Here is a 24,770-nt window from a genome sequence, read left to right as displayed (position 1 = left end):
TATTGCTTGACAAAATTACACACCAGGATAATTCAATGACCCCCCTCAAAAAAAAACAAAGGAAGTGAGTACAAAAGATCTGGGTTAGTTTTCAGGTGGAGGCGAGGACAGGGCACAGAGGATGCTTGGAGGAGGCAGAAGAGCGTTGCTGCCCTGGGACCAGAGGCGTGTAGCAAGGCATGACTGCGCTGGAAGACGGACATCAGAGATCTACAGGGGCTTGGCAGAGGATGGGCTGTTTGGGGAGGTTCGGGCAGCAGCTCCCTTTAATCACTGGCAACGTGGTTCTCATTTTGGAGGGTGTGCCAGCGTTCAATCTTCTTGTCCTTGTTCTTCAAACATTCATACCAGTGTTTCAAGCGCTCCCCCTTAGCCGTAATGCCGAGCTGACAGCCACCTGGAAGAAAGGGAGAAGAGGAGACATCATATTCAGAGATGATGGTGATGTTCCAGTAAATCACTTCCATGGGGAAAGACCCCACGTTTGAGGCAATTCTCTCCATCTCCTAGATTTAAAGTGTAGTGGAAACCACTACAGCTGCTCTGCCTGCACAGAAGACCTCACGGGATGCTGGAGATGGGGCAGTACAGTGGGTGTATGGTATTTTATGGCCTGATACAAGTACCAGCCAACCTGCATGGTCCCACCTCAAAGCTCAGCCTGGGGTTCCTCACAGGGCATCCTGTGCATCCCTCCTGTACAGTGGGCACTACATCAGGCATCAAAACCGCACCCCAGAGCACAGAGACTTGCAGCTCACCGATGTAATCATTCGATTTTCCAATGTCGTAATCCCAGACAGAAATGTCCAGTGACTTCTTGGCCAGATCGCTATGTTTTATATCATAGAAGAACTCCTGCAGAAGGAGAACACCCACGTCACCCCAAGCATCCCAGGAAAATACACCCAGAAAACTGCAGTTAAGGAATTGCAAATGATCTCTCTGTACAACCTGAATTCAAAATCCAATGAGAGGATATTTAAAATACATTAATGAAGAGCAAATGCCCCTTCCCTGCGGCACCTCTCCTCCCAGGACCACAGCATGCTGCAAAAACCCATAAGCTGAGCTCACCCCTTGTATCTAAGTGAGCACTGTGCAGGTGTCCCATCAAGGCAGCACCAGCCACGGGACGCCCCGGGATGCTCATCCCACCCATACCCCCTGGCCGGGGTGACACGGAGCCGGCAGCGCAGGCAGCAGGGAGGTTTTGCTGTGTATCGGCGCTGCCTGGCACCGAACTGGTGAGATCTCCTGTGGCAAAATCATTCCTAAAATATTCCTGGATGCGGAAAGGGGAAAGGACGCTGAGCGAGGAGCTGAACCTTGGGAAGCTTGTTTTCCACCTCCTCCACACAACATAGTAATTGGCTGAGTTGATTTAATAATATAAAAATTAGATCTGTCCTTACCTCATTAAACTCAGGATTCAATGTTTTCTTCTTAATCTGTGTCTTGTGCTTGGCCTTTTTTCCCATGTCAGGTTTCAGCCAACTGGGGGCAACAGAAAACAGCTCAAAACTCAAGTACAACAACAGTGTGAGTTTATAAGCTAAAAAAAGTATGGTTTTGGGCTAGAAAAAAAAGCAACTAAAGATACTTAAGGCAAAGAAATGGGTTAGCCAGTCTCCTTTCCCACCTTCTAAAATTATCTAAAATAAATGTAAAATCAGTACTGAATACTCTTTTTTCTTTTTTTTTTCCCCTGGATTGCCAGACAAGACACAGAAATCCATAAACACCCGCTTTGCACAGAGCGCTGAGCTGAGCAGTAGCCTTTCTGCGGGAGCATCTCTTGCTCAGAGGAGCTGGGTAACATTCAGACACCAGAAGGCAGCGAGCCTGCACGTGCACTCTTGATGTCCTTCCAAACCATGCATTCATCCCAAGTCTTTTTTCCCCAAGCTGTGCTAAATGAAATGGTTGTAGGCGTTTTACGGAGCAAAAGCAGGTGAACTCTGCGTTTCGCTGGGGAGGAACCTGCCGAGGCTGACAGTGGGGAGCAGATAAAATGGTTAGGGAATACGGAAAATGAGCAGCCTGGCTGGTCACCAGCCGATGAGGGCAATTGCACAGCCAGTCACCGAGCCTGGCTGCTGGAATACCCAGCCAAGAACATGTGAACACATACAGAGATAGGGAGAAATGGGGGGGGGATGGTGATTAAAAATAGCCCGTTAGTGTTTAATACCATGCAGACTACTATACTCAGCCAAGGCAGGTTCACCTACAGAATGTAAGAAAAATTAGGGCTTGGCCTTTGCAGCCTGGCTGCAGACCCAGAACTAAATTGTAGAGTTGGCATTAACTAGATCTGTGTTGGAAGTTGATTTAAAAATGGAAAGCTACCATCTTCTGTTTGTAGGGATGGAAAATATAAAAAATAAGAGAGAGACTGAGAAGGAAAACTACTCAGTTCCACTCAGCTACAAAAAGACATGCAAAATGTTCAACACAAGAGTTATTGAATGACTTTTGGGGAGAATAGAGGTTTTTTCCTGAAGGCAAAGAGAAAACAGCAACGAAAACCCATCTGCAGCCACAACCACAACCAGGAATGACTGCAGGGTCCTCTCTGTGTTGCAGTTTATGAAGTTCAAGTTAAAATGATCTTATTCCCCGTGTTTGCAGGAGCCACTCGACAAGCACCGCTCCCCCGTCACCTGCCTCCGCAGCTGAGAGCACCGACGGGTGTGCTGCTGCTCAAGAAGACCCACTCCCATTGCGGCAAGGTATCGCTGGCATGAATCACAGCAAACACCACTGTCTGCGTTAATTAAGCTGATTTGTTTGCAGGGGAGACACGGCACGGGACAGGGACAGGCATGGCAGGGCAATCCCTGGGCTCCCAGCTACAAGCACATGGGCTTACAGGGCAGCAAGTGGGGCACGTGCTCTAGAATCACAGAATTGTTTAGGTTAGAAAAGACCCTTAAGATCATTGAGTCTAACCGTTAACCTATCACTGCCAAGTCCACCAATAAACCATGTCCTCAAGCACCACATCTACCCGTCTTTTAAATACCTCCAGGGATGGGGATTCAACCACTTCCCTGGGCAGCCTGTGGAAGGGCCTGACTGCCCTTTCGGTGAAGAAGTTTTTCCTAATATCCAACCTAAACTCCCCCTGGTGCAGCTTGAGGCTGTTTCCTCTCGTCCTATTGCTTGTTACTAGGCAGAAGAGACCGACCCCCACCTTGCTATAACCTCCTTTCAGGCAGTTGTAGAGAGCAATAAGGTCTCCCCTCAGCCTCCTCTTCTCCAGCCTAAACAACCCCAGCTCCCTCAGCTGCTCCTCACCCAGACTTGTGCTCCAGACCCTTCACCAGCCTCGTTGCCCTTCTCTGGCCACGCTCCAGCACCTCGATGTCCTTCTTGGAGTGAGGGGCCCAAAACTGAACACAGTACTCGAGGTGCGGCCTCACCAGTGCCGAGTACAGGGGCACGATCACCTCCCTGGTCCTGCTGGCCACACTATTCCTGATACAAGCCAGGATGCCATTGGCCCTCTTGACCACCTGGTCACGCATGGAGAGACATCAAGCCCTCTCCACCCTGCAGGCATGGTGGGTCAAAGCCAGGGAGAATGGCCTCTCTTGTCCTCCAGCTCTGCACCTACGGGGTGGCTGTTGTGTCTGTGCGTTTGGGAACCTACAGGGAATGGATGGACCTAAGGGCTGGGTCAGTCTCACCTAGCTTCAGCCATGGCAGGGGCACTCAAGCAGAGCATTACCACCTTGCACAGGCATCACTGATGGGTAGCTCAGTCTTGCATGAGGTCTCTAGGTGCTTGGCAAACATTCTCCTCTCTCCAGTGGTTTTGGAAGGAGGTCTCAGAGCATCAGCTACTGTCCAAGGACAGCGGGTGGCTCCATGACCACGTTACCACACTAAGCCATCCCCAGCTCCCACTTACAGTTTAACAAAAGGGTCTGAGTATCCGTTGGCATCCATGGCTGCTAAATGCACACAGCGTACAATGCCAACAATCAGGCCGCCCTGCTGGGTGCTGTACATGAGGGACACGAGGATCTTCCCACGCTCTTCCACATCCCCGCCACGATCTACCTGCAAGAGGAAATGACCAGACATGGGGACACAGAGGCTGAGTGAGGAAGACTGTCAACCGCAGAACAGATGAGACAAGATGGATACAAGGGAACCTTGTGTCCCCATGGAGGGGGGGAAAAGGGGGCTCGTGCATGAGAGATGATGGGTGAATCGCACATGGAGCATGTCGTCCTCCAAGGACTCTTACCTCCTCTTCGTATAGTGCCATCCCACGGGATGAGCCCGTTGTTCCAGCACGTTTCATCTTGGATGGGGAAGGGAAAAAGAGAGACTGCCATGAGTGACCGCAGCTGGGAGAGGCATCATCTTATGGCAGACACACCGCCGGGAGCCCAGCCCAGCTCTTTTGCTGGCCTCAGGAGTGGAAAGGGGCTCAGGTACATTCCTCTGCTCCATCAACCTCCACCTCAGCAGACTCAGCACCTCAACCAGAGCACTGGGGAGCAGAGCTCAGGGAAGGAGCAACCTGCTCTCTCTCTCCACGGTGACATACATCAGCATAGGCTGGCAACGCCAGCAGATCTGCAGCCACCCGGGAGATCCCTGGAGTCACTTCCCCTGGATTCCCACCACGCTTTTATCTCCTGGCCTTGACATGTCACATCAGCCCGGGCATGGGTGGGAATCCAACTCCTAAAGATGCCAGTGAAGTCAGGCACCTACAGCTCTTGGCTGGTTCCAGCTCCAAGCTCACCACTAACTCCCTCACATGCAGCTTGTCAGCAACCTCAACATTAATGGTAGCACAAAGAAATGTCACAGAAACTCACTGGTATTACTCTCTCCAAGCAGATGTTGAAGTTCTTTTTCTGATTGGCTTTGAGTTTTTTCAAGGAAACTCTAGTTTCTCCAATAAACTCGTTGTGGCCAAATTTGTCTTCATCACACACGGAGATCCTGAAGGGAACAGGAAAGTTGAACATCAACGAGGCTGGAGCAGTACCTGACTCTGGAGCACGAAACCACTCCTGCAAGGGCACTACTCAGGGGTGGCTGAAGCCTCCACCCATCTGGCTCTCCTTTGACAAAAAGCAGTCAGAAAACACAACTCCTGTTTTGCCAGAAAAATCAACATTTTTAATATGTGCTCTGTGATGGGGCAAGAAATCAAAAGGTAGAAATTTCTTGTAGGAAGGAAATGTCAAAGATTTTGAGAGACATCTAAACGTTTTGCTGGGACACTGTCAAATCATGCACAGATATGCAATATGCAAATCTCTATGCTGATAAGGATAATAGTAATGCCAATAATTTAATATTAAATGACAGGGTCAAAATGCCTTTCTTTCTCTTTTTAAAAAGGACCATCAAAATCAGCATGTTCATGTGAAGCATGTTGATTTTGACCAAAAACTCTGCATTTCCAAGGTGCTCTATCAACACCTGCACTTGGCTGCCCGTGCCCTCCTGAGGAAGGCTGGCTTGCTATGCCCCGTGCGAGGAGCCCCAAGGTCCCCATCCCACCCCCCGATGGGATACCCCAGCTCCTCTGCTTGCCTGAGGGTTTTTCTTTGCATGTCCTCATCTGTGATGCCATGGTACACCAGGGTCTCATTCCACACAGGGTTACGGGTGTTGCGCAGCGTCTTCGTCCTCAGCTTATTTGACTATGGCATCAAAACGAAACACGGCATCATTACATCCCTGAACTCCTCCCAACTTAAATTTTGGCTCCTGGCAGAGGAGTGTAAATTAGATGCTCCATCACCTCTGGCTCACAAGAGGTGGTTTGACTGGGGCACGGAGGACTCTGCAGGACATCACCGCTGCCTGGAGAGGCTGTCGCGCCGGCAAGCCATCAACTCCAAGTGAGCATCACCGACCTGACAAGGTGGACCTTTATGCAAGCACTGGGGACTCTGTCACCTGCAGTGGCCAGGGCACCCTTTCACCACCTAGCTTTTAATTTATTTTTTTTTTTTTTATTTTTTTTTTTTTTTTTTTTTTTTTACACTATCTGAGGTCTACGGTCTACTCACTCAAGGACACTTGTACAAGAAAAAGTTGCACAGGACAGGCTGTGTGGGGCCTGGGTAACGACTCTTGTGGTTTAAAGGAGATGACAGCTTGGGAAACGAGGAGCTCTGTCAATTGTTCGCATGTCTTTCACAAACACACATGCAAAATAAGAAACTAAAAGAAAAAGCAGCCAACAAGAGAGCAACAGAAATCAAAGCAATTCCCAAGATCACACCACCTTGATTTACTCTATGCAAGACCAGAAAGTTCCCGTACATAAAGTAAACCTGTAAATATCAATCCAATGGTTTTATTATCAAGTTTTCCCTTTGTTTTACACTTAGTTCCTCTGAGCAAAACTCTACTGCAGGAAAGAGCTTTGCAGCTCCTCAGCAAGGAGTCAGCAGCCCTTGGACACTGGGCCAGCAGTGGTCATCCCTGCATCAAAGGTTGCCCCACCGAGATCAGCTTAGCTGGGCTAGGGAGTGAGATTTCCAGGGCTTTCTTCGATGGGGGGGAGTCAGAGTTTACTCAAAGGTTATTTCCTCACAGGTCTAACAAGAACACGCTGCAGCTTCAAAGCAAATGGATCGTTCAAACTTGGGTAATAACTATATTTTTTGTCAGATATTTTGTGATGCATTAACAGCGTCACCTCCTCTGGAGCTCCCCTCCATCCCTAAGCAGATCCCTGTCTGCACGATGAGCTGTTCCTCGGGTATGGGAGAACATCTGCAAGCATCATCACTTTTCAGAGATACCTCCTGGGTAAAATAGCAGTGGTGAGCAACTGCACAGGGAAACCAAGGGGAGAAAGCCTGATGCAGGGTAGGGACCTCAGGTGGCTTTGAGAAACCTCTGATGCATCCCCAGCCCAAAACACACCCAAACCAGGCAGAGCCTCACCTTGCTGGCTCCAGGCAAGAGGTGCAGTTTGACATAGGGATCCGCCAGACCATTTGAGTCCATTGGTTTTAAGCCCTAAAAGATAACAGAGAAAACACAGTACATGAATCCTCCTTAAGCAGAGCCAGGGAAGAGAAAAAGCTACCCATGAAGCAACTCGGTAAAGACAAAATGCATTCAGCAAGCCAACAGCCTTTTCCTCTGCCCCGAGCAGGCGTGGGTGCCATGATGTGCTGAAACATCAGACCCACTCAAGGCAAAGCCCCACAGACCTCTCCTGCCCAGCCAGGAGCAGCGGGGCCGGGCTGGGTCTCCTGGGGGAGCAGCCTCTGCCAGCAGCCACACTGCTCCCAGCCCATTGCACCGGGGGAGCTGGGAGCCAGATGGACTTAAATCAGTGAAAGAAAGGGAAAAAGGGGACCACTTACTTTGGCCTTGATGAGGGTGCAGTGCAGGGAGCTGTTCTCCTGGTCGTAGAGCAGGCTGAACTCCAGTGCTCCCAGCGTAGCTGACAGCAGAGGGGGCAGAGTTGGAAATAGGACCTCATTAAAACCCCAGCCAGTAACTGTTTAATCAGCCCTGATTAGTAATAATTAGAAAGATTTGAGGTTCAAATGTAAAGCCATTTAAAGCACATGGGTCTGCACCAGGATCGGCCAAACTGCCACACACAAAGCCAGCCAGATTCACGAGCTCTGCTCATCAAAGCTTTACAAAGCTGGAACTGCCCAGGGTACAGGGAGGGCAGCTTGGGGGTCTTGAGCTGATCTTAGTATTCACCAGGCAAAGGATGTAACGGTACAAACCCTTCTGTGGGCACAGCTTGGGGAGGCGATGCCACCCCAGGACCACCTTGAGAAGGTGTTTCAGCTCGGGTGGCCAGCATCTCCTCCCAAGGTCTGGGGCTCAATGTTTTGCCCTCATTTTGACTTGTTGGAAATCAGCTCACGCTTATCTTCACATGCTCACCAGGAAAAGATCACAGAACCTCAGCTGGGTCCATCTGCTCCTACCCATGCACGATTTCTGCACCCGCCCCTGGCCTGGAGCAGCTCTTCCCATCCTGGGTGGGAATGGGCTGGACAGGCAAAGCAATGCCCTGCCACAGATGCTCACCCTCACGCAGCAAACTGCCTCGTTAGGGGAGCAAATGACTAAACCCCAAGATCTCATGGTGTAAAGGTACTGAAGCCACCAAGACTTTCCTACGGACAGGTCCAGGTGCGTTGCTTGCAGCAAAGGATGCTCTGATGGAAAGAGGCAGCCGCCTTCAGGACTCAAATTTGGAAATGGGAAGGTTGTGTGAACACAGAGCCTAAACCGTCACACGTCAGAGCTCAGTAATTTGGTGCAAAACTGACTGAAGATCCTACAAGCTGCGCTGAACTGACTGAGCAGGGAGAGCCTGCGAGACCCTGCCCCGGCTCCGAGCCGCATGGGGAAGCAGCGTTCCCCAAGGACTCTCCCTGTCAGAGACCCATGACCTTATGCCGTGTGTCACAGTCCTGCAGCAACCACCTCCTCAAAATTCCGGGTTTCCCAAAGAAACCACTCCCTCCCCTCTGGCCAGGAGCCCTGGGTACTTACTGCCTTCATCAGAGTCATAGCTATTAGCATCCTCCTCCTCTTCCTCCTGGGGCGGCTGCCGCAGCAGGGCGGCAGGCACTGGTGGGACGGCGGGGGGCTGCGGGAAGGCGGGGGGCTGCCGGGCTGGCCTCTCCTCTCTGGCGGGGGGCATGGCGTAGCCCCCTCCTCGCTCCTCCCTGGCGGCGGCGCGGGCCGGCTCCGGGGGTCCCAGTGGTGGGCTCGCTGAGGAAGGGACCTTGTTAGCCCCCGCCGCGCTCTGCCCCCCAGCCCCTCGCAGGCAGCCAAATTTTACCTTGTCTCTCCGGGAACCGGCCAGCTGCCCCGGGACCCGGTCTTCCCGCTGCCAGTGGCGCTGGGGATAGATGCAGCATTACTAGGGCATTCACCTGAGCGATGCCTTCCATCCCCTCTCCCACCCCAGTGCTGGCACTATCCCCCAAGCAGGGGGGTCCCTGCCCATGGCAGGACATCGGGGTGTTCCCCCCAGCAACTGAACATCCTGGCTGCCTCCCCATCGCATCCTACCTGGGGGTGCTGCTGGACTGGGACCAGGAGCGAGGCCAGCAGCAGCTGGCGGGGGCGGCCGTGGGGCTTGCAGGGAGTTGGTCCGCTTCACGCCTGCAAGGAGAAGGGAGAATCAGCAACGGCGTTTTGGGCCCCAGGGGTTTTGCCTGTGTCAAAGAGGGAGTTACAGCTGGAATTCGGCCGGGGAAGGGCAGCCAGAGGCAGCTGAGAGGAAAGAGGTTTGGCCGATGGATGGAGGTGGCCGAGATAACGGCTCAGCCCCGCACGCTTTTGGGGTCAGCGCTGTGGGGCACGGGTGCAGCCCAGGCTGGAGCGGCAAGCGTTTCACTAGAGGGACCCCGTGCTGCACCAATCCGCCTGCAAAAGAGGGAGACACGGGAGAGGTGGAACAAGGAGGGTGGACGTGGAGGGTGGCTGGGTGCTGGAAAGCGAACAAACCCGGGAGCATCACTGCAATGCCTGTCACACCCCCATCCCCCTGCACGCCCCCGTCCCCCTGCACGCCCGACTAGCAGCAACACCCCAGGACCACTGCTGCACAGCATCCCCTGAGACAGCCACGGGTGCACCCTCAAGGGTTATCCACCCAAACATGAATTAAAACACCGGCTCCCCATGGCAGGAGCCTGGGCAGCCCTGAACATCCCTCTCCAGCTATTACCTGACTATCCTGCCATTGAATATTCCTTTCTTCCTCACGGAATGATGATTTGGATATTTTCCAAACATTTTTAGCTTCACCAATTAAATATGCAAGCTCAGCTCCTAGATGAAAAGTGGTCTCTGCAAGTGCTTTTCCCCTTCTGGAGGCACCTGGGGAGGATCCAGGCCCTGCCAAACGCTGTCAGCCACTCATTCGTATCACAGCCATTTACAATAGCTTGGAGCACATCAAATTTTCATGAAACAAGAAACGACATCCCCAGCCAGGCCCCTGCCAGCAAAGCACGGGCTCCCACAGGCAGGGCTGGCCCACGCCTGCTCCTTCGGCAGCGCCTCGTGGGGCACCTGCCCACCCCGGCAGCAAGGTGGGCGCATAGCAGCACAAAAAACGCTTTTACTTAGGGTCCCAACTCAGTTGCATTTCATCTCTGCTTAAAATTAGCCTGGTGAGCGCTGAGCCCACTCCTCTCTTCGCTTACAGCTCTCACATTGTGCATGGGGCTTTTCAAATTCATGTCCTTCCATGAGCCATAAGATGCCCCTCTGCAGGGAAAAGCACGGCAGGATCCTGCCTCTCCTCCCTGCAGGATCCCTCTCCAGGCCACCCCTCGATCCCACTAACACCCCGGACCTCCCCATCAGCAAACCCCATGGAGCAGTGTAAAACAGCAGACGAGCGGCGCGGGAAGCAGGCACCGATGCTCTGCAACATGAAAACCCTCAGCATCACTTAGTGCTGCACATCAAGAGCAGAGACGACCCTCGCACGGCTGCCAGCTTCACGCCCCCCAGCCCTCTCCTTCCAAGCATGCAGAAGTGTGCACAAGTACACAGAAGTGTACACAAGCGTGCAGAAGCGCAGCTCTCACCAGGGCTCCTGCTGACCCCGCTCTCGGCAGCGTAGTCGTGACTGTCGGCATCCCCGCCAGCGTGCTCGCTGCTGCACGGGCCCGGCCTGCCCTCGGCCGGCTTGCGGCCGGGCACCACGTAGCTCCCCCGGGCAGCCGCCATCACATCACTGCCTGCGGGGAGAGCAATAAAGGCAGCAGTGAGGCTCGCACGCCGACCACCCATCTGTCCCCAAAGCCAGCCCTGAGAGCAGCCGCTTGGGTGATGCCCAGCCTGGGCATGAGCAGGAGGAGGAGGAGGATGGGTATGGCCACTGCAGCACCACCCCCAGAGTGCTGGGGACTGCCAGCCATCCAGCACCTGCGGGGCAGCAGGAGGGCTCTGCACCATCAAACCTGCACACGGTGGCTAGGAAAGCCCAAAGGACACGGCAAACAATGGGGACACCAGGAGACACGAGAGCCCCACAGCAAAACAAGGCCAGAGGCATCCATCAGCCGGTCCTCAGCGCCCATCAAACCCCTAATACCATTACAGCTCCACAGTCCCCGGGACAGGTGGATCATATTTTCTTTTTGCTGATCATCTTCCACTTATTAGTGAGACAATGGTGACAGCTGCCTTTGCCTCTCACTTCCATCCACCCCGCAGTGGCCATCCCAGTGGATAAATCCCAGCCGCACGCACCAGGGTGCCGAGATCACTTCACGGTGATAAATTGCAATCCACGGATGCGATGGAAAAGGTCTCAGCGCTCACCTGGCTTGTGCCCGAGACGCCAGGTATAAATCTTTGCTGTGACATAAATGGGATGTTTATCCTTGGCTGGGCTCTCAGGGTCACCAAGCGCAAGGAGAAAGCAAAATGCAACACATTGCAGGTGGGGGAGAGGAGGGGGGTAAAAATACCACGATGCTGAAGAGGAGGGAGGAGGGGAAACGAGCATCCACAACTAGGAGCCCTGTGGTGCAGAAATAGCGATGCAATAAATAATTTTCCAAGGGAGCTTTAGGAAAGTCATGGGCACATCATGAGCATGCTGATCACCAGGAGGATGCTGTGCAGCCTGACAAACCCTCCCTGACTCACAGGTGAGCTGGCAGCTTAATAAAAGCAGCCTGTTGTGGGGCCAGGAAGGTTAATGGCACCAGCTACCATCGCGATTAAATAGTCTTAATTAAGCGGTTTCCCCAACTGCTGCATGGGAAGATGAAGATCATCACTTGGCACAACTGGGCTGGGCACAGCCTTGCCAAAGCTCAGCCGGAGCCCCCCACCAGCACTGTGAGCCATAGCATGGGCTGCGGCTGAGCCAGGGTACCCCCCCATGGGTACCCCCGCCCCAGCTTGCCCCGATACCACCACCCAGACACGCAGGCCACATCCCCATTGCTAGCGGTGCTGCAGGGTGCAGGGAGCACGGCTCAGCACAAAGCTGTGCCACCCACCCTGCCCACTGAGATGCTGCCTGCCCGCAGCCCACCCAACACGGAGCAAAGCCCCAGGCAGCCGCAACTGGGAAATCAAACACAGCCCCGGGAACCAGCCGTTAAAGCCTCCTGCGCACCAATGGCCATCTGCCAGCTGGGCTGTCGCTGCCACAACAGACCCTGGGCTAAAGGAAGGGTGGGACAGAGGGGACCGCTCGGGGGGGGTTGTGTCCTCAGCCCCCCACTGCCTCCTCCATGCAGCCGAGGAAGGGGAGAAGAAGAGGAGGGTTTGCAGCCACCAGGCTGCTCCCAGCCTAATCATGGCCCAGCCAGGAGCAGCCGGTGCTGGAGCAGGGTCAGGCAATCTCATCACTCAGCACTCCAATGCCAAACTGTGAAAATGGGGGCTATTATTCAAAATTAACTCCCAGCAGCACAGCTGGTCGAGGAGCAGCAGGAGCCCCGACCCCAGCTCCTGCCAGTGCTGGCAGCAGCATCCAGGGGATGTGGGTCCAGAGCAGCGCAGGGCATATATGAGGTTAGAAATTGGTGAACCCTGGCAAGGAATATGGCTTCACCCCTGTAAGCAGGAGGCACCGATTGCTGTTGCTTAACACAGCCCCCCTCGGCTGGTGTTGCTATTATACACAATGACACAGGCAGAGACTCGGGGGGCTGCGAGTGCTGGAGGGAACAAGGTATAACCATAAAAAAAGACCCTTTCATCCTCACCTTGCTCTGGTACCCATGCAAGGCACAAGCCTGGGCGCAGGGCACCGACACCAAGAGCTTCAGTGGGGGAAACCCGACGTGGCCAGAGCAGAGAGCAGAGCAGCTTGGCTGCTCCGTCCCTCGCAGACATGCATGAGCCCCCCACAAGCCTCCTAAAGTTTCCACAGCAGGTTTTCTAAGGATTGCCATTAAATAACCAGAAAAATACCCATCAATCAGCATCAGGAAAGAACACCTACAGAGGCAATTCTGCTCAGCACTCTCAATTGCAGTGTTTCAGCCCAGGCGTGTGCAGTAGGTGGGGAAGCCCCAGAATAACTCGGTCCCCGCGCAGTGGGTGGCAGCAGCAAGGAGAGGTCTTGCCGCTGCTGCCTCCCACGGGAAAACACCGCAGGGAAAGGATGGAAGGAGAGAGGGGGCTCAGCACAGGCGGCACCGAGGCAGCGGCATAGGGGAGGGTGCGAACGCCGGTGCTTACCATCGGAGTCCTGCTCGGCCGGGGTGTCCACCTGGCCTTGGGGGCACAAACAGAGCAAGAAGCTGTGAAGCTGCAACCCACCTGCCCCGCCAACGCCAACCCGGGACTCCTTCCCCAGGTTTCTTTTTTTATTCTTATTTTTTCTAGGCTTCTGCATCACTGTGTTCATACCCAGGCACTGCCCAAACCCCCAGCTGGGCACCCCAGATCCCCACCCAGGGCTGCTTCGCTCAAGGACATCCCTGCAAGCCCAGCCATCCCGACTTGAACAGCCCGGAGATAGCCTCAGCAGGCAGGGAGAGCAACGGGGCGATTTCTGCACCCTTTACAAAACAGGCAGCAGCTACGCAACTGCTCTGGATGCTTTTTGCTAGGGCTCGCCCTTGCAAACGATGGGGAGGAGGCCCAACGCCTCGCTGGCTGGACCCCTGCCCCTTGCACAGAGGGAGGGGGTCAGCACCCGCTGTCACCTACCTCGGGTGGGTGCGCGGGAGGGGAGTTTCGGGTCCTGGGCGGGTGGCTCCGGCGGGCTGGGCTCGCTCAGGGCTTGGGGTCCCTTGTTCTTGTTGATGGGCATCGGCTGGGGCAGCACTTGCTTGGGCAAACCCTTGAAGAACCAGGCACCGGAGCGCTTCCACACCTGGGGGTGCAGGCAGGGGGATGCTGGGTGAGACCTGGCAGCCTTCATCCCCCTGCATCACCGGGGTCTGCCTCCATCAGGCAATACTGAGGACGTGCACCCCCATACCTCCCCGCCCCACAGCAACCCCACAGCCCATCCTGCTAATGAATTAACTCTTTGGCTGTTGCACACTGTAGGTGGCAGGGAGCCGATCTCTTGCCACGACAGCCTCTTCAACACCAAGACTTTGTTTTCTCAAAACCAATAAAAGCATTTTATATCAAAAACAAGATCATCCTATATGAACCAGACTCAAGTAGCTGGGCAAGTTTTAACGGTGCTGGGGGACAGGCTGAAAGTCTCTGGGAGCATCCCCCAGTCTGCAGGTGGTCCCATCTCAGAGGTCTGAGGTGAAACCAAGCGCAGGGACCGTGTCCCCACTCGGGCACGAGGAACACCCAGGGCAGGAGAAGCGCCCGGGCTGCCACGCTCACCTCCCGCTGCTCACTGCAGATCTTGCAAAGCCAGATGGCTTGGGGCCGGCTGTTGGTGGTCTCCACCCCACACTTGGTGCAGACGTTCTGCAGAGAAAGCAAAGTGCCAGGTGGCAGCGGGGATGCTGCAGCCACCAAGAGGTCCCACCCCACCAGCACCACCCCTCGGGAGCACAAGGTTAATGAGAGACGGTTAACAAGAGCTCTCCCAGCACAAACATCGGTGATTACAGAAACCCCCAGGGTTGTCCCCTTGTGCCACATGCAGAGGGATGCTGGGCAATCGAAACACGTGCCAGAAGATCGAGGTGCCCATTTTTGCACCAGGGGGGATGTGGGGGGCCGGGGGACTGCACCCGGTAGCGGGTCACAAGGAGATGCCTCACCTTCTTGCAGTCCTCGCAGACGACGCAGGCAGATCCCCGCGGCCCCAGCTGCTCCCCGCAGAGGATGCAGCGGTTCACCCCGTCCCCCAGCACGCTCCGGCGCATGTCCTCCAGCCGGGTCATGAGTCGCCTGGCAGAAAGGGGACAGGGGCTGTCAGGAAAGGCACCGCACAGCCGGGATGCGGGGGTCCTGCTCCCGAGGGGCAGCTGCTGCCTTTGGTCCAGCTGCTCCTTTTCCTGGTGCAGCTTCCAGCAGAGCCTCTCCTCTTCCAGATACGGGAATGCAACCAGGGGAAAAGACACATCCTCGGGGACGTGTCGGAGTATTATATTCCCCTATAGCTTTATATTGCATGACTATTAACTTCCACTAACACGGCCAGAGAGTGGATACCGGCCCCAGCTCCCACATACACACACGTGCATAAAATCCATCCAAGTCAGCACCTTTGCACAAAGTGGTTTGGCATCAGTGAAGCAGCTTTTTCCCCAAATGGAAACATTTCCACCCAGTCCCAGTGACTACCCACGGAAGAGCTGTGAGAGGAGATCTTGGAAGGGCTCTGGCAGGAGGATGGAATGAATTAATTAGTTTTCTCATTTTCTAAGAAAAAGATTGCATATAATTTACTTCATGGAAATTCTTAGCCCTTTGAGTAAAATGCAAAAAGCTCACTGGAGAACAGACTGTAAAAACACATCTGTTTACTGCAAAGGTAAAAAAAAAAATCCCAGTTAAGCAACTTCTGGAAAAAAAAAAAAAACAAACAAAAAAAAAACCCAACAAACCAGCATGGGCAGAAGCAGTTTGCAAAGCAGGAGCAGGAGCGAGCTGCCTGCTGAGCACCCAGGAGCTGATGGCAAGTTGTACGCTCAGTTAACCCAGAATCCTGGCCCTAAAAATAGCACTAGAAGGGAAAAAGGATGCATTATTTATGCCATTCAGCGAGGAGGGAGATGGAATGAAGAAAGGGAGGAGGAGACCCAAGCCCACCGTGGAGAGCAGCAGCCCCCCTCGCCTGCGGGGCTGCCATCCGCTCCCATGGCAGCCTGACCCAAATCTGACAGAGCCGCTAACGCGGCGTGCCATAAAAAACACCCGACGTCTAAAAGACATTTTCCCACATGTCTGATGACAGCTTCAGATTTATGACAGCTCGGCTGCCAGCACCTTGGAATCGCTCATAAACAATATATAAGCTCCCCTCTACATAAGGTGTCTCTGTGGTTGGTCTCCAGCTGCTCGCAGGATGGCCAGCGGCCCGTGGACTGCACGTGGAAACGCAACGGCATTATTGTACATGGATGCTTGCTAAAGGAATAGCAGCAAGAGGGGAAAAATAAAACATCATGGAACATGCAACCTATTACAGTTCATAAAATGCCCCACTGGAAACTCGCTGCAGTCAACAGGAGCATCTCGAAGCACTTCATCAGCCACTGAGTCAAGCCCAAAGGGGGGACGCGGCTCCGTGACTCAGCGCGCGTTATCTGACCGAAGCTGCATTATTACAACATCTTGTTTAGGTGGAAGATGTTGGCCGTCCTAAAACCCACCGGAGAATTTCCCACTCCTCCCCATGCAGGGGGCTGATCTCCCGGGGTCTGAGCACACTGCGGGCCAAGGCGGCTGCCAACGTGGAGGTGCCTCCTGATGGTTATTAATGAACCTGCAGCCCATTCCCAGCAAGGAGGCGGGAAAGCCGGCTGGGGCCGGGCAGCCAGTGGAGCCAGACTGAGCCAGCAGTCGGGAGAAATCACTAGTTTCACAGCTACAGTGTCACCAGACAGCAGACAGGCGAGCTTGCAAGTTCCTTCAGTTTTCATCGCCTGAAGTTTTGGCAGTGACATGACTACAGGCTCTCTAAATAGAGCAATTCTGCTTGTGAACCTGAGCTAGTTCGTTTCCTGGACAAAACAGTTTTTGTTGAAAAATAACATGCCTGGACCACAGTGATGTGCTTTAATGCCCTTCCACTTTGCTCTTAACGGGGAAGCTATCCGCTAGCCTAACTCCCTGCTCCGGTGTTATTCCCGAGAGACGTGGCTGTCTATCCCTGCCCTTGAGCATCTGCTTACTGCTTTGCAGATGACCCACAAGTGATTTCCTCCTACAGAATAAGTCATCTGCTAAAGCCATCATCCGCCCTTGGTGCCTTCCCAGGCTGCGTGGCCAATACACCCGGCTGCAAACAGGGAAGGTCTCAGTGATTTCAAGAGAGCTGCATCATCCCATAAACACCCGGCCAGCAAAGAGCAGTATTCCAATTAAAACCTGGAAACTGGCTGTTCCCCAAAGGTTTCTTATTTAAATGAAATGAATCCCACCACATGCAATGCTGGGTCCCCGTGAAGAGCCCCCAACAGCAAATAACCAACAACACCCAGCTTTGTCACAGCACATTGCTCCCACCTGGGCAGGGAAAACATTTTGGGGCAGAACTTTTATTTTCCTAGCATCAAAGCACATGTACAAGCCCATATCTTCTGCAATCCCCCCCCACCCTGTGCTGCAAGAGCTCTGCTCCAAGAGAAGCAGCTTCCAGTTGGAAATCTGCAAGCCCAAACAAACTTATTATAGAAACTAGAACAAATGGCACAATCAAAGCAAAAAAAAAGAAGCCTTTGCATTTCAAGAGAGTCATTATTTAGCTGCAAAATCTTTCCCAGTCTCTCATTTACCAGAAGCAGCTCCTTAAGAGGAGCTGTGGAAACCAGTGGAAGAGCTTCAGCAGTCAGTACACACCTGTGGCACCAGTTTCAAATGAAGCACATTTGCCTAATTAAAACATCCATTCAAGCTGGAGAAATTGGGCTTTTTTTTTCTGCTTCAAACTCTGCCATGAGAAAACTATAAAAAGTTAAATTTTAAGTCCTGGCATGAAGCTGGCAGAAAGAGGGCAGGACCTGGGGAAAGGGTTACCACACCAAGACCCACAGGCTGGGAAGCTCCTGATCAAGGCGATAATTGGGAGCAAAGAGCCCAGGTTTCTCTTCAACTTCATCCAGCACCACCCTACGCAGGTGCTGGAGCCCCATGCACAGGCTGTTCATCTACCACTAACCAATAACGGGAGGGATGCCCTGCTCTTGCCCAGGTAGCAGCCAGGAACAAGCTTTCTGCCTTCCCAAAAGCTGTTCTCTCCCTCTCCCCTATAATTTGTTTCTCATTTTTATTGCACATAAAATAGCCATCCAATTCATCGCTCTCCGTCGCATGTCTCTAGGGCTACAGCAACATCTTCCTTACCATTATGCGCACTTCAAAGTGCCCATCCCTCTGGCCTCTGTAAGACTAACTTCAAAGAGCAGGAAATATGCTTCTAATTGCTAAAATAGGGGGGGAAAAAAAACCAAAAGAGGAGTAATTGAAGCCAGTGGCAGGGAGCTGGCTAAGCCCAGCACCCAGGAGCATCGCCACTACTGGAGACAGCCCTGCAGAGAGGGAGAGCATCCGTCATGTGCCAAAGAAATACGTATTAGTCACTGATGGGAGCAAGACATAAGAACCGGGCGATACACTGTATCTGAAATGCTTAACATGCACCTGAGATGATAACAGCAATAAAACAGTCCCCGGATAATATAATATCTGCCTGGCCCCATAAATATGGTTTGGAGGAGAAAGATGAGCAGCCCTGGGGCAGCGAGGGCTGGTGGGAGACATCCCCTGCCACCTCCTGCCTGCACCCAGGGGCGCAGGCAGGGGAAGGGCTCGCATTTGGAGAAAGACCTGCAAACATCTCCCGTGATTTCAGGCAGGCGGAGGGTCCCACAGGGACACGGTGAAGGCTGCTCGCTGGGCTGAGGGACCATCTAGGATTCACCTAGATAGGACAGAAACCCGCAGTGCTACGGCATCGGCATTTTCTCTTGTGCTAGGACCAGAGCAACCCAGAGAAGGACAGAGAGTCACTGGCATTAAGTGCTGATGATCTCGGAAAACAAGACTTAACAGCAGGGCAGGCACGCAAGAGTTTGTTGTGTTTAAATATTCATTGCCACTCTGCAGAAATGAACGACTAAAGACGTGCCTAATGGGTTTTAAACTGCGTCAGGGAGGACATTTAATGCAGCAGACAATGAACTGCTGCACAGGGGCGGGAGAAGGACCTGACCTGCGAGGAAGGACCTGATCTGGGGCACCACGATCTGTGCTCCCCAGCCCCGTGCAGGAACCAGGGGGGATGGACTCAGCCACCGCTTACGTGGCAAAAAAAATGCAAGTAAAACACAAAGGAGGTCACAAAGTGCCTCCAGAATTAAGCACTGACTTGCCTCCGTGGGGAAATCATGTGCCTTAAAGGGCTGAATATTAAATTAAGACTAATTTTAACAGTATAAAGAGACAAGAAAAGAAGCCAAGCTACAAATTAAAGAAAACATAATTAAAATCAGGATGAAAAATTAGAAGCAATTTTCTTCCCTTACAAGTGCACAGGTAACTAAAGGCAAAGCATCCTTTGAGCTCTTACAGGTCAACTTTCAAAACTCATCCTCCACTGAGAGCCCTCACTATGGAGGGAAGATGCCCAAGGAGGCCAGGGGGATTCCTGCATTTCAGAGTATCCCCTTCCACACTAGGGCATCACTCCAGGTGCTTGCTGCCTCCTGTGATGTGTTACAGGAGGGTTGTTATTTTGCAGGCTCATCCCAGTCTCAGAAATAAGAGAGGAGGTTTGTTTTTTTTTTTGGGGGGGGGGGGGGGGGGGGCGGGGAGAACAAACCCCACAAAAATTCAAGAAGCACATGAGCTGTCTCCTGGCCATGAATTAACCTCGTCTCTCCTAGAAGCTGGCATCTCAGGAGACATTTCTGTCTGTGTCCAGCAACTACCTTGCCCTTCCTAGCCCCTAATTTTATTTTTGTGTTGTCTGAATACGAGGAAGAAAATATGAGACTGTGGTCCCCAGAGAGCGTCTCCACTGCTGGCCACTGAGGTTAATGACTTAATCCCCTGTGACTTCAACCATCTGCTCCAGCATTATGTATGTGTCATCCCAGCAATAAGCAGCCAAATTAAAGTGCAATCCTGCTTGATAGCTGGTCCTCTTGGAGGAAAGGTGAGGGGCTGCGACCCACGGGGAGACAGTGAAACCATTGCACTTTTAGAGGGGACTGGAAGGAAGGGAATAGCTGCACCCAGGCAGGGGCATGGCCGGATCCAGGAGCGATGTGTCACATCCTCCCTGGGAGAACCAGCTCTGTGCCACAAGGTGCTCTCCAGAAATGGCAATTTCTAACTTTGGATGGTTTAAGATAATTTCTTTGATGCCGAAAGCATGATGAACCTCATTAGGCAGCAGAGCAGATTGGGTGGGTTATTGATGGCACACAATTATGGGTGCATAAGGGAGTCAATTAGTGCCTACAGGTGCTCCCATATCAGCTGGGAGGAACAGGCTCCTCATGGACCACAGCTGGAGCATCAGCATCACCACCACCACCGCAGGAGCATCACAGCAGCAGACAGCACACAGCCGCCGCAGGGACACCCTGAGCAAGCTCAGGCCAAGTGGGGAGGGAGAAGGGACAAGAACAGATCCATCCCTGCCGCAGGTCCGCTTCGCCCTCTGAGCCCTTTTTCCTCTGGCTTTCAGCCCCTGTGCCCCTAAACTGGCCCAAAGGATTATCCCCAGGCAGCTGTGAAGTCCTTCATCAACTCATGCCCGACACACTCTTGCTGTATCACTGTTTCAGATTTTTCAGCTTCTATTATCCCTCTCTATGCTACAAGAAAATGAGCCAGGAGAAAAAAAAAAAAAAAAAAACCAAACCACAAACCCAAAGTGTCCCTGTCCTACAATCCTCATCAGCATCCAGCTCACATATCCCGTGGGCCTCCATCCACCCCGGTACTAAAAATACTCTTTCGCTAGATTAATTTGAGCTGGGTTTGACATGAAGTCCAATTCCACAAACAGCATCGATGCCAGTTCTCAACAAGCAGCATCGATTTGTTCCCACCCTGCCCCGGCTGGCCAAGGTAAGGGGCTCGTGGGACGGCGGATAAAGGAGAGGGGACATGAGAGGGCAGGAGATGGAGGAGATGGATGGCAGTAAATCAGGAGGGACTTCAAGGCACGAGGAGGTTCATTTGCAGCCAGCACCCAGCTGCTGAGCTCCTGATTGCTCAAGTATTACATGTAAAGCTCAAATGCACCCCCTCAAAAACATCTACTTATTAAGACAACTCCAAGTATTTACCGCATGTTCCCCCTTTGGAAGACACATTCACTTCGTTAAGCTATTCCTTACGTTAACCAAAACCAGGTTTTTAACGGGTCTTCCTTTTTTTTCCCATTACAGAAATAGAAAATCCCAGAAAATTGCAGAAAATCAGGCTTTCCAGGGGCATCTCCCTAGAGCAGCCTGTCTGACCAAGGGACACGGTCACAACCGCTGCATCCCTGCCAGCGGCCAGCCTGGCAAACCCGGATTATTTTGTAATATAAGGAGCTATCCTGGATAACATCCGAGCAGCTCCTGAACGGGTGATTCTGTACGAGACTGATATAGACGCTGTCCCATATTTCTGTAGCTGCACATCCTACAGCTCTTGTTGTGCAAGCCAACAAACACAAAGGAGTTGGCAAGGCTCCTGCTACGCCTACACGCAGGAGGCAAATCAGCTGCGACTGCACATCCGCCAGCCTTCCCTTGCTCTACTCCGAGTACGGCACGAAGTCCTCCGCCCGGCTTTTTCATGAATGAGGATGAGAAAACCTCCTCCGACTCGGCTAACGAAAGCAAAAGGGAGAGTTTCTGCAGGTTTGCAAACAGCTGCAGGAATGCACAATACCAAAAAAAAAAAAATCTCTCCCCCCCTGCTAAAGTTGATTTAAGCATAATCCAAAGAGCATCACGTTTGAGAGTAATTCTTACCGGGCTGCAAATGCGCAAAGCTGGGGAAATGCTGTTTGTAAGCACTTTTCGGGAATGAATCACCACCATTCATAGCTACTTTCACCTGGTTTCTGCCAGACAGCCAGCAGAGAAAGCATTGCACATTGTAACGCGAGGCAAAGCCAGCCGGGAGCCACCCCGAGCCCAGGGGAGCAGCACACCCACGGGGCACACGCAGAGCCCCAGGCAGCATGAACAGCCGCCACGGAGGCGATACCTGCCTAAGCTGTTCACAAGCCTGCTCCTAACAAAGTATTTCTAAAAATGAGTAAATAAATCCACCGCTTAGGAGGCAACAGGCTGCAGCCACCAAGGAAGATGTGTGCTGCAGGTGGAGCACCCCATGCCTGCATGGCAAACACACGCTCAATATTTCAGGGTTATTAAGCAGCCGGGGTGATGGATTAAAGCTCCGGCTGCAGCGCGAGGCTTTGTGGGCGCTGGCAGGTCCTCTCCGCATCTCACCAAGTGTCTGCCCTGCAGGGCCACGCGCCTGTTTGCTGAGCAAAGCTGTCCCTGAGCTACGAGAGGGGCTTTGACGTTCTCCGAGGCAGCAGAGCGCACAGCTCCTGCCTGGGCCTGAGTATTTTCCCTGCAAGGAAAAACAAAGCAGTTGACGTTTAAGCTCAGCAAGAATAAAATGCCTCTCTGTAATGAAAAAAAGGCATGACGCCTGACAAACAGGATTATGGAGATCCCCTCTGGAAAACCATCCCCAGCACAGCAAGTCGATACCTAATTATTAGCATTATTTCGCCTGGCACCTTTGTCCAGGCAGGGTAGAGACACAGTAAAAGCAAATACGGGCACTTCTTGCCCTCTGCTCCACGCCAGGGTGCATCAGCACCGGGGATGCCCACAGCACCTGCCAGCGATCGTGGGTACCCCACCACGGATGCGGCTGGGGCAGCACCAGCACCCCCACCCCCCCAGGAGCTGGTCCCAACTCCTGGCCAGCCTCGAGGCTGGGCATCACTCAGACCTATTCAGCTTCACAGACAGCTCCTTTCTGGGTGGCAGGAGCGATTAACCGCCAGGACACGCAGCTGGAAGGGGTGATGGATCCATCCATGTTCCCAAAACAAGATAAAACACCTTTTGGTGAGCCATGGTTTTGCCCACACTCACGGGCGCTTGGGCTCAGGACTGGGCAAGCAGCAGCAGTTTCACTCCATGAAATGACATGTTATTAATGATCCCTTCTTGACCAGAGGGGGCGGGGGGGGGTGGTGGGGGTGGAAATCAATAGACTATAAATTCTTGGTCCAGAACACAGCGGCATGCCGAGTGGCAGCGGCACGCCGAGCTGCTCCCTCCCCTGCTTACAGGTTCCTCCTGGCCAAGGACCAACGCCAGCTCAAAAAGATCCCCCGCAGGCTCCCTTTCAGGAGAAACACTGCAGTGCAGTAGCTGCTGGCCAGGAAAGCAGCCAAGCAAGCGCTTTCCCCCGCAGGCACCGGCAAGGCTCGGGGTCCCTCCCGTCCTGCCAGCGCGGCCGTGCCGGTGCCACCACCGCCTTACCCGATGCGCTCCTGCTCCATCTCCTCCATCTTCTCGGCCCGGGCAATGACTCGGTTGATGATCTCCTTCTCCTCATCCGTCAGCTCCTCACCCTTGCGCTGCCGGTCAGGCTGGCCACCCCGCGATGCCCAGCCGGCGGGGAGCCTGCGGGGAGAAGGGGGCCAGGGCTTCGTCCACAGATCATGTGCGTGCGTGCACATGTGTGTGTGCAATCACGCGCGTGTGTGGGCAACAGCCAGGCACCAATTCCCAAGCCCAGGGAAGAAGGGGTACGATACCTCCCCATCCTCCAAGCTTTCTTCTAGTAAGAAGCCTGCGAATGGCCCCCACCCACCAGGTGGAAGCTCTTATTCCCATTTTGGGGGGATTTCATATGGAAACACTTGTTTCATATGGAGAAAAATCAATTCTTTTTCAAAAATATTCTCATTATTTCCATGTTAAGCATCAGCTGATGTGGCTGATTTTGCACCCTGCTCTCTGCCACATAACACCGGGTTTGCCAGTGAGCTGCGGTACCGAGGCAATGGCCACAGGAGCGGGCCTTTTTTTGGGTACGTTTCATCAAACATGGGAGTTCTTCCTCTCCTAACATCCTTTCCAAAGATCCTTTCACACAGCAAGCGCAGCCTGGGCATCAAGCAGCTTTAACCTGGTGACACACCAACATCTGCCACTGAGCCCTGCAAATTAGCAGGCAGCAGAGGGGCAACGCTAACGAAGGACGCAAAAGGCAAACGCGCCTCCTCCCCTCATCCTTCTGCTCATCTCAAGACCTTCCCTGGGTCTTTTGCCCCTGGGCTGAGCAGATCCACACAGTCTTAAACCTTAAAATTCATTAAAACCCTGTGCAACGCTTCCCCAAATTAATTGCTTTTATCTTGCAACCGGGGCAAGGTTTTTTCCCGTACTCTCAAGACCGTTAGAGTAGCAGGTAAAGAGCAATAGGCCAAAAAAAAAAAAAAGTGAGATACTTACTGCTCCTTCTCGCTGCTGGGAGGCACAGGGAAAGAGAGGGAACAAGGATTAGGTGGGAGAAGGGAGAAGGCCAGCTCAGCCCGAGCGCAGCCAGCGCTCTCCCCGCCTCAGGGGTAGCAGTCCCCAACAGCATGTCCCTCTCCACGGACCCCCACTGCTCCTCCAAAGTGTTAAGGTTAACTGAACACAAGCTTCGTCCCGCTCCTGCATCGTCCAGGCACCCAAAACTAGCACCCATCTATGGGTGCTGCCACCACCCATCCAGCCAGGACAGAGACCTGCCGCGTGGTGGGACGCAGCATCACCCTGCACGGTGGCTGTGTTCGAGGGCACCAGGACAGACAGACAGGGCTCCTCGTCAGCACAGGGGTGTGTGCACACCCATGGCTCTGTCCCCACCACTGTTTCTTAGGGGGTTTAGGAGGCAAAATGTCCCCATCCAACCAGTGCAAAGCCAATTCCCAATGTCCCCAGAGGAGGAACGGGGGGCGGCTGCACCCACATCTCCTCCGTCCCTCCCCAGCAGCATCCCTGCAACCCCGGCCCCCTCCTCTCACCTGGCCCGGAGAGACATGGTCCTGTCGCTGGGGCACATCCACCGGTCAGAGCTGCCGCCCACCACCGCATCGGTCATCGCTGGCTGCCGAGGGGACCCAGGGA

General features: G+C 53.4%; 1 protein-coding gene across 1 annotated transcript; it reads right to left on the bottom strand.

Annotated features, from left to right (window-relative positions):
• Positions 1 to 266: 266 nt before the first annotated feature.
• RPH3A (rabphilin 3A) lies at positions 267 to 24,744 on the bottom strand (the record flags this gene model as incomplete). Its single annotated transcript, XM_082324700.1, has 20 exons — positions 267 to 397; positions 762 to 858; positions 1,416 to 1,497; positions 3,920 to 4,071; positions 4,262 to 4,318; positions 4,845 to 4,971; positions 5,572 to 5,681; positions 6,940 to 7,014; positions 7,368 to 7,447; positions 8,527 to 8,748; positions 8,819 to 8,878; positions 9,052 to 9,144; positions 10,584 to 10,736; positions 13,204 to 13,239; positions 13,678 to 13,843; positions 14,320 to 14,406; positions 14,706 to 14,835; positions 23,133 to 23,276; positions 24,111 to 24,125; positions 24,668 to 24,744. 20 exons carry the CDS (start codon positions 24,742 to 24,744, stop codon positions 267 to 269), a joined length of 2,094 nt encoding a protein of 697 aa, XP_082180826.1.
• Between the last annotated feature and the right edge of the window lie 26 nt (positions 24,745 to 24,770).

The sequence above is a fragment of the Platalea leucorodia genome (assembly GCF_965183815.1).
Source record: "Platalea leucorodia genome assembly, chromosome: 12".
Lineage (NCBI taxonomy): Eukaryota > Metazoa > Chordata > Aves > Pelecaniformes > Threskiornithidae > Platalea > Platalea leucorodia.
Note: the sequence above shows the minus strand (reverse complement) of the source record. Positions and strands in the feature narration are given on the sequence as shown.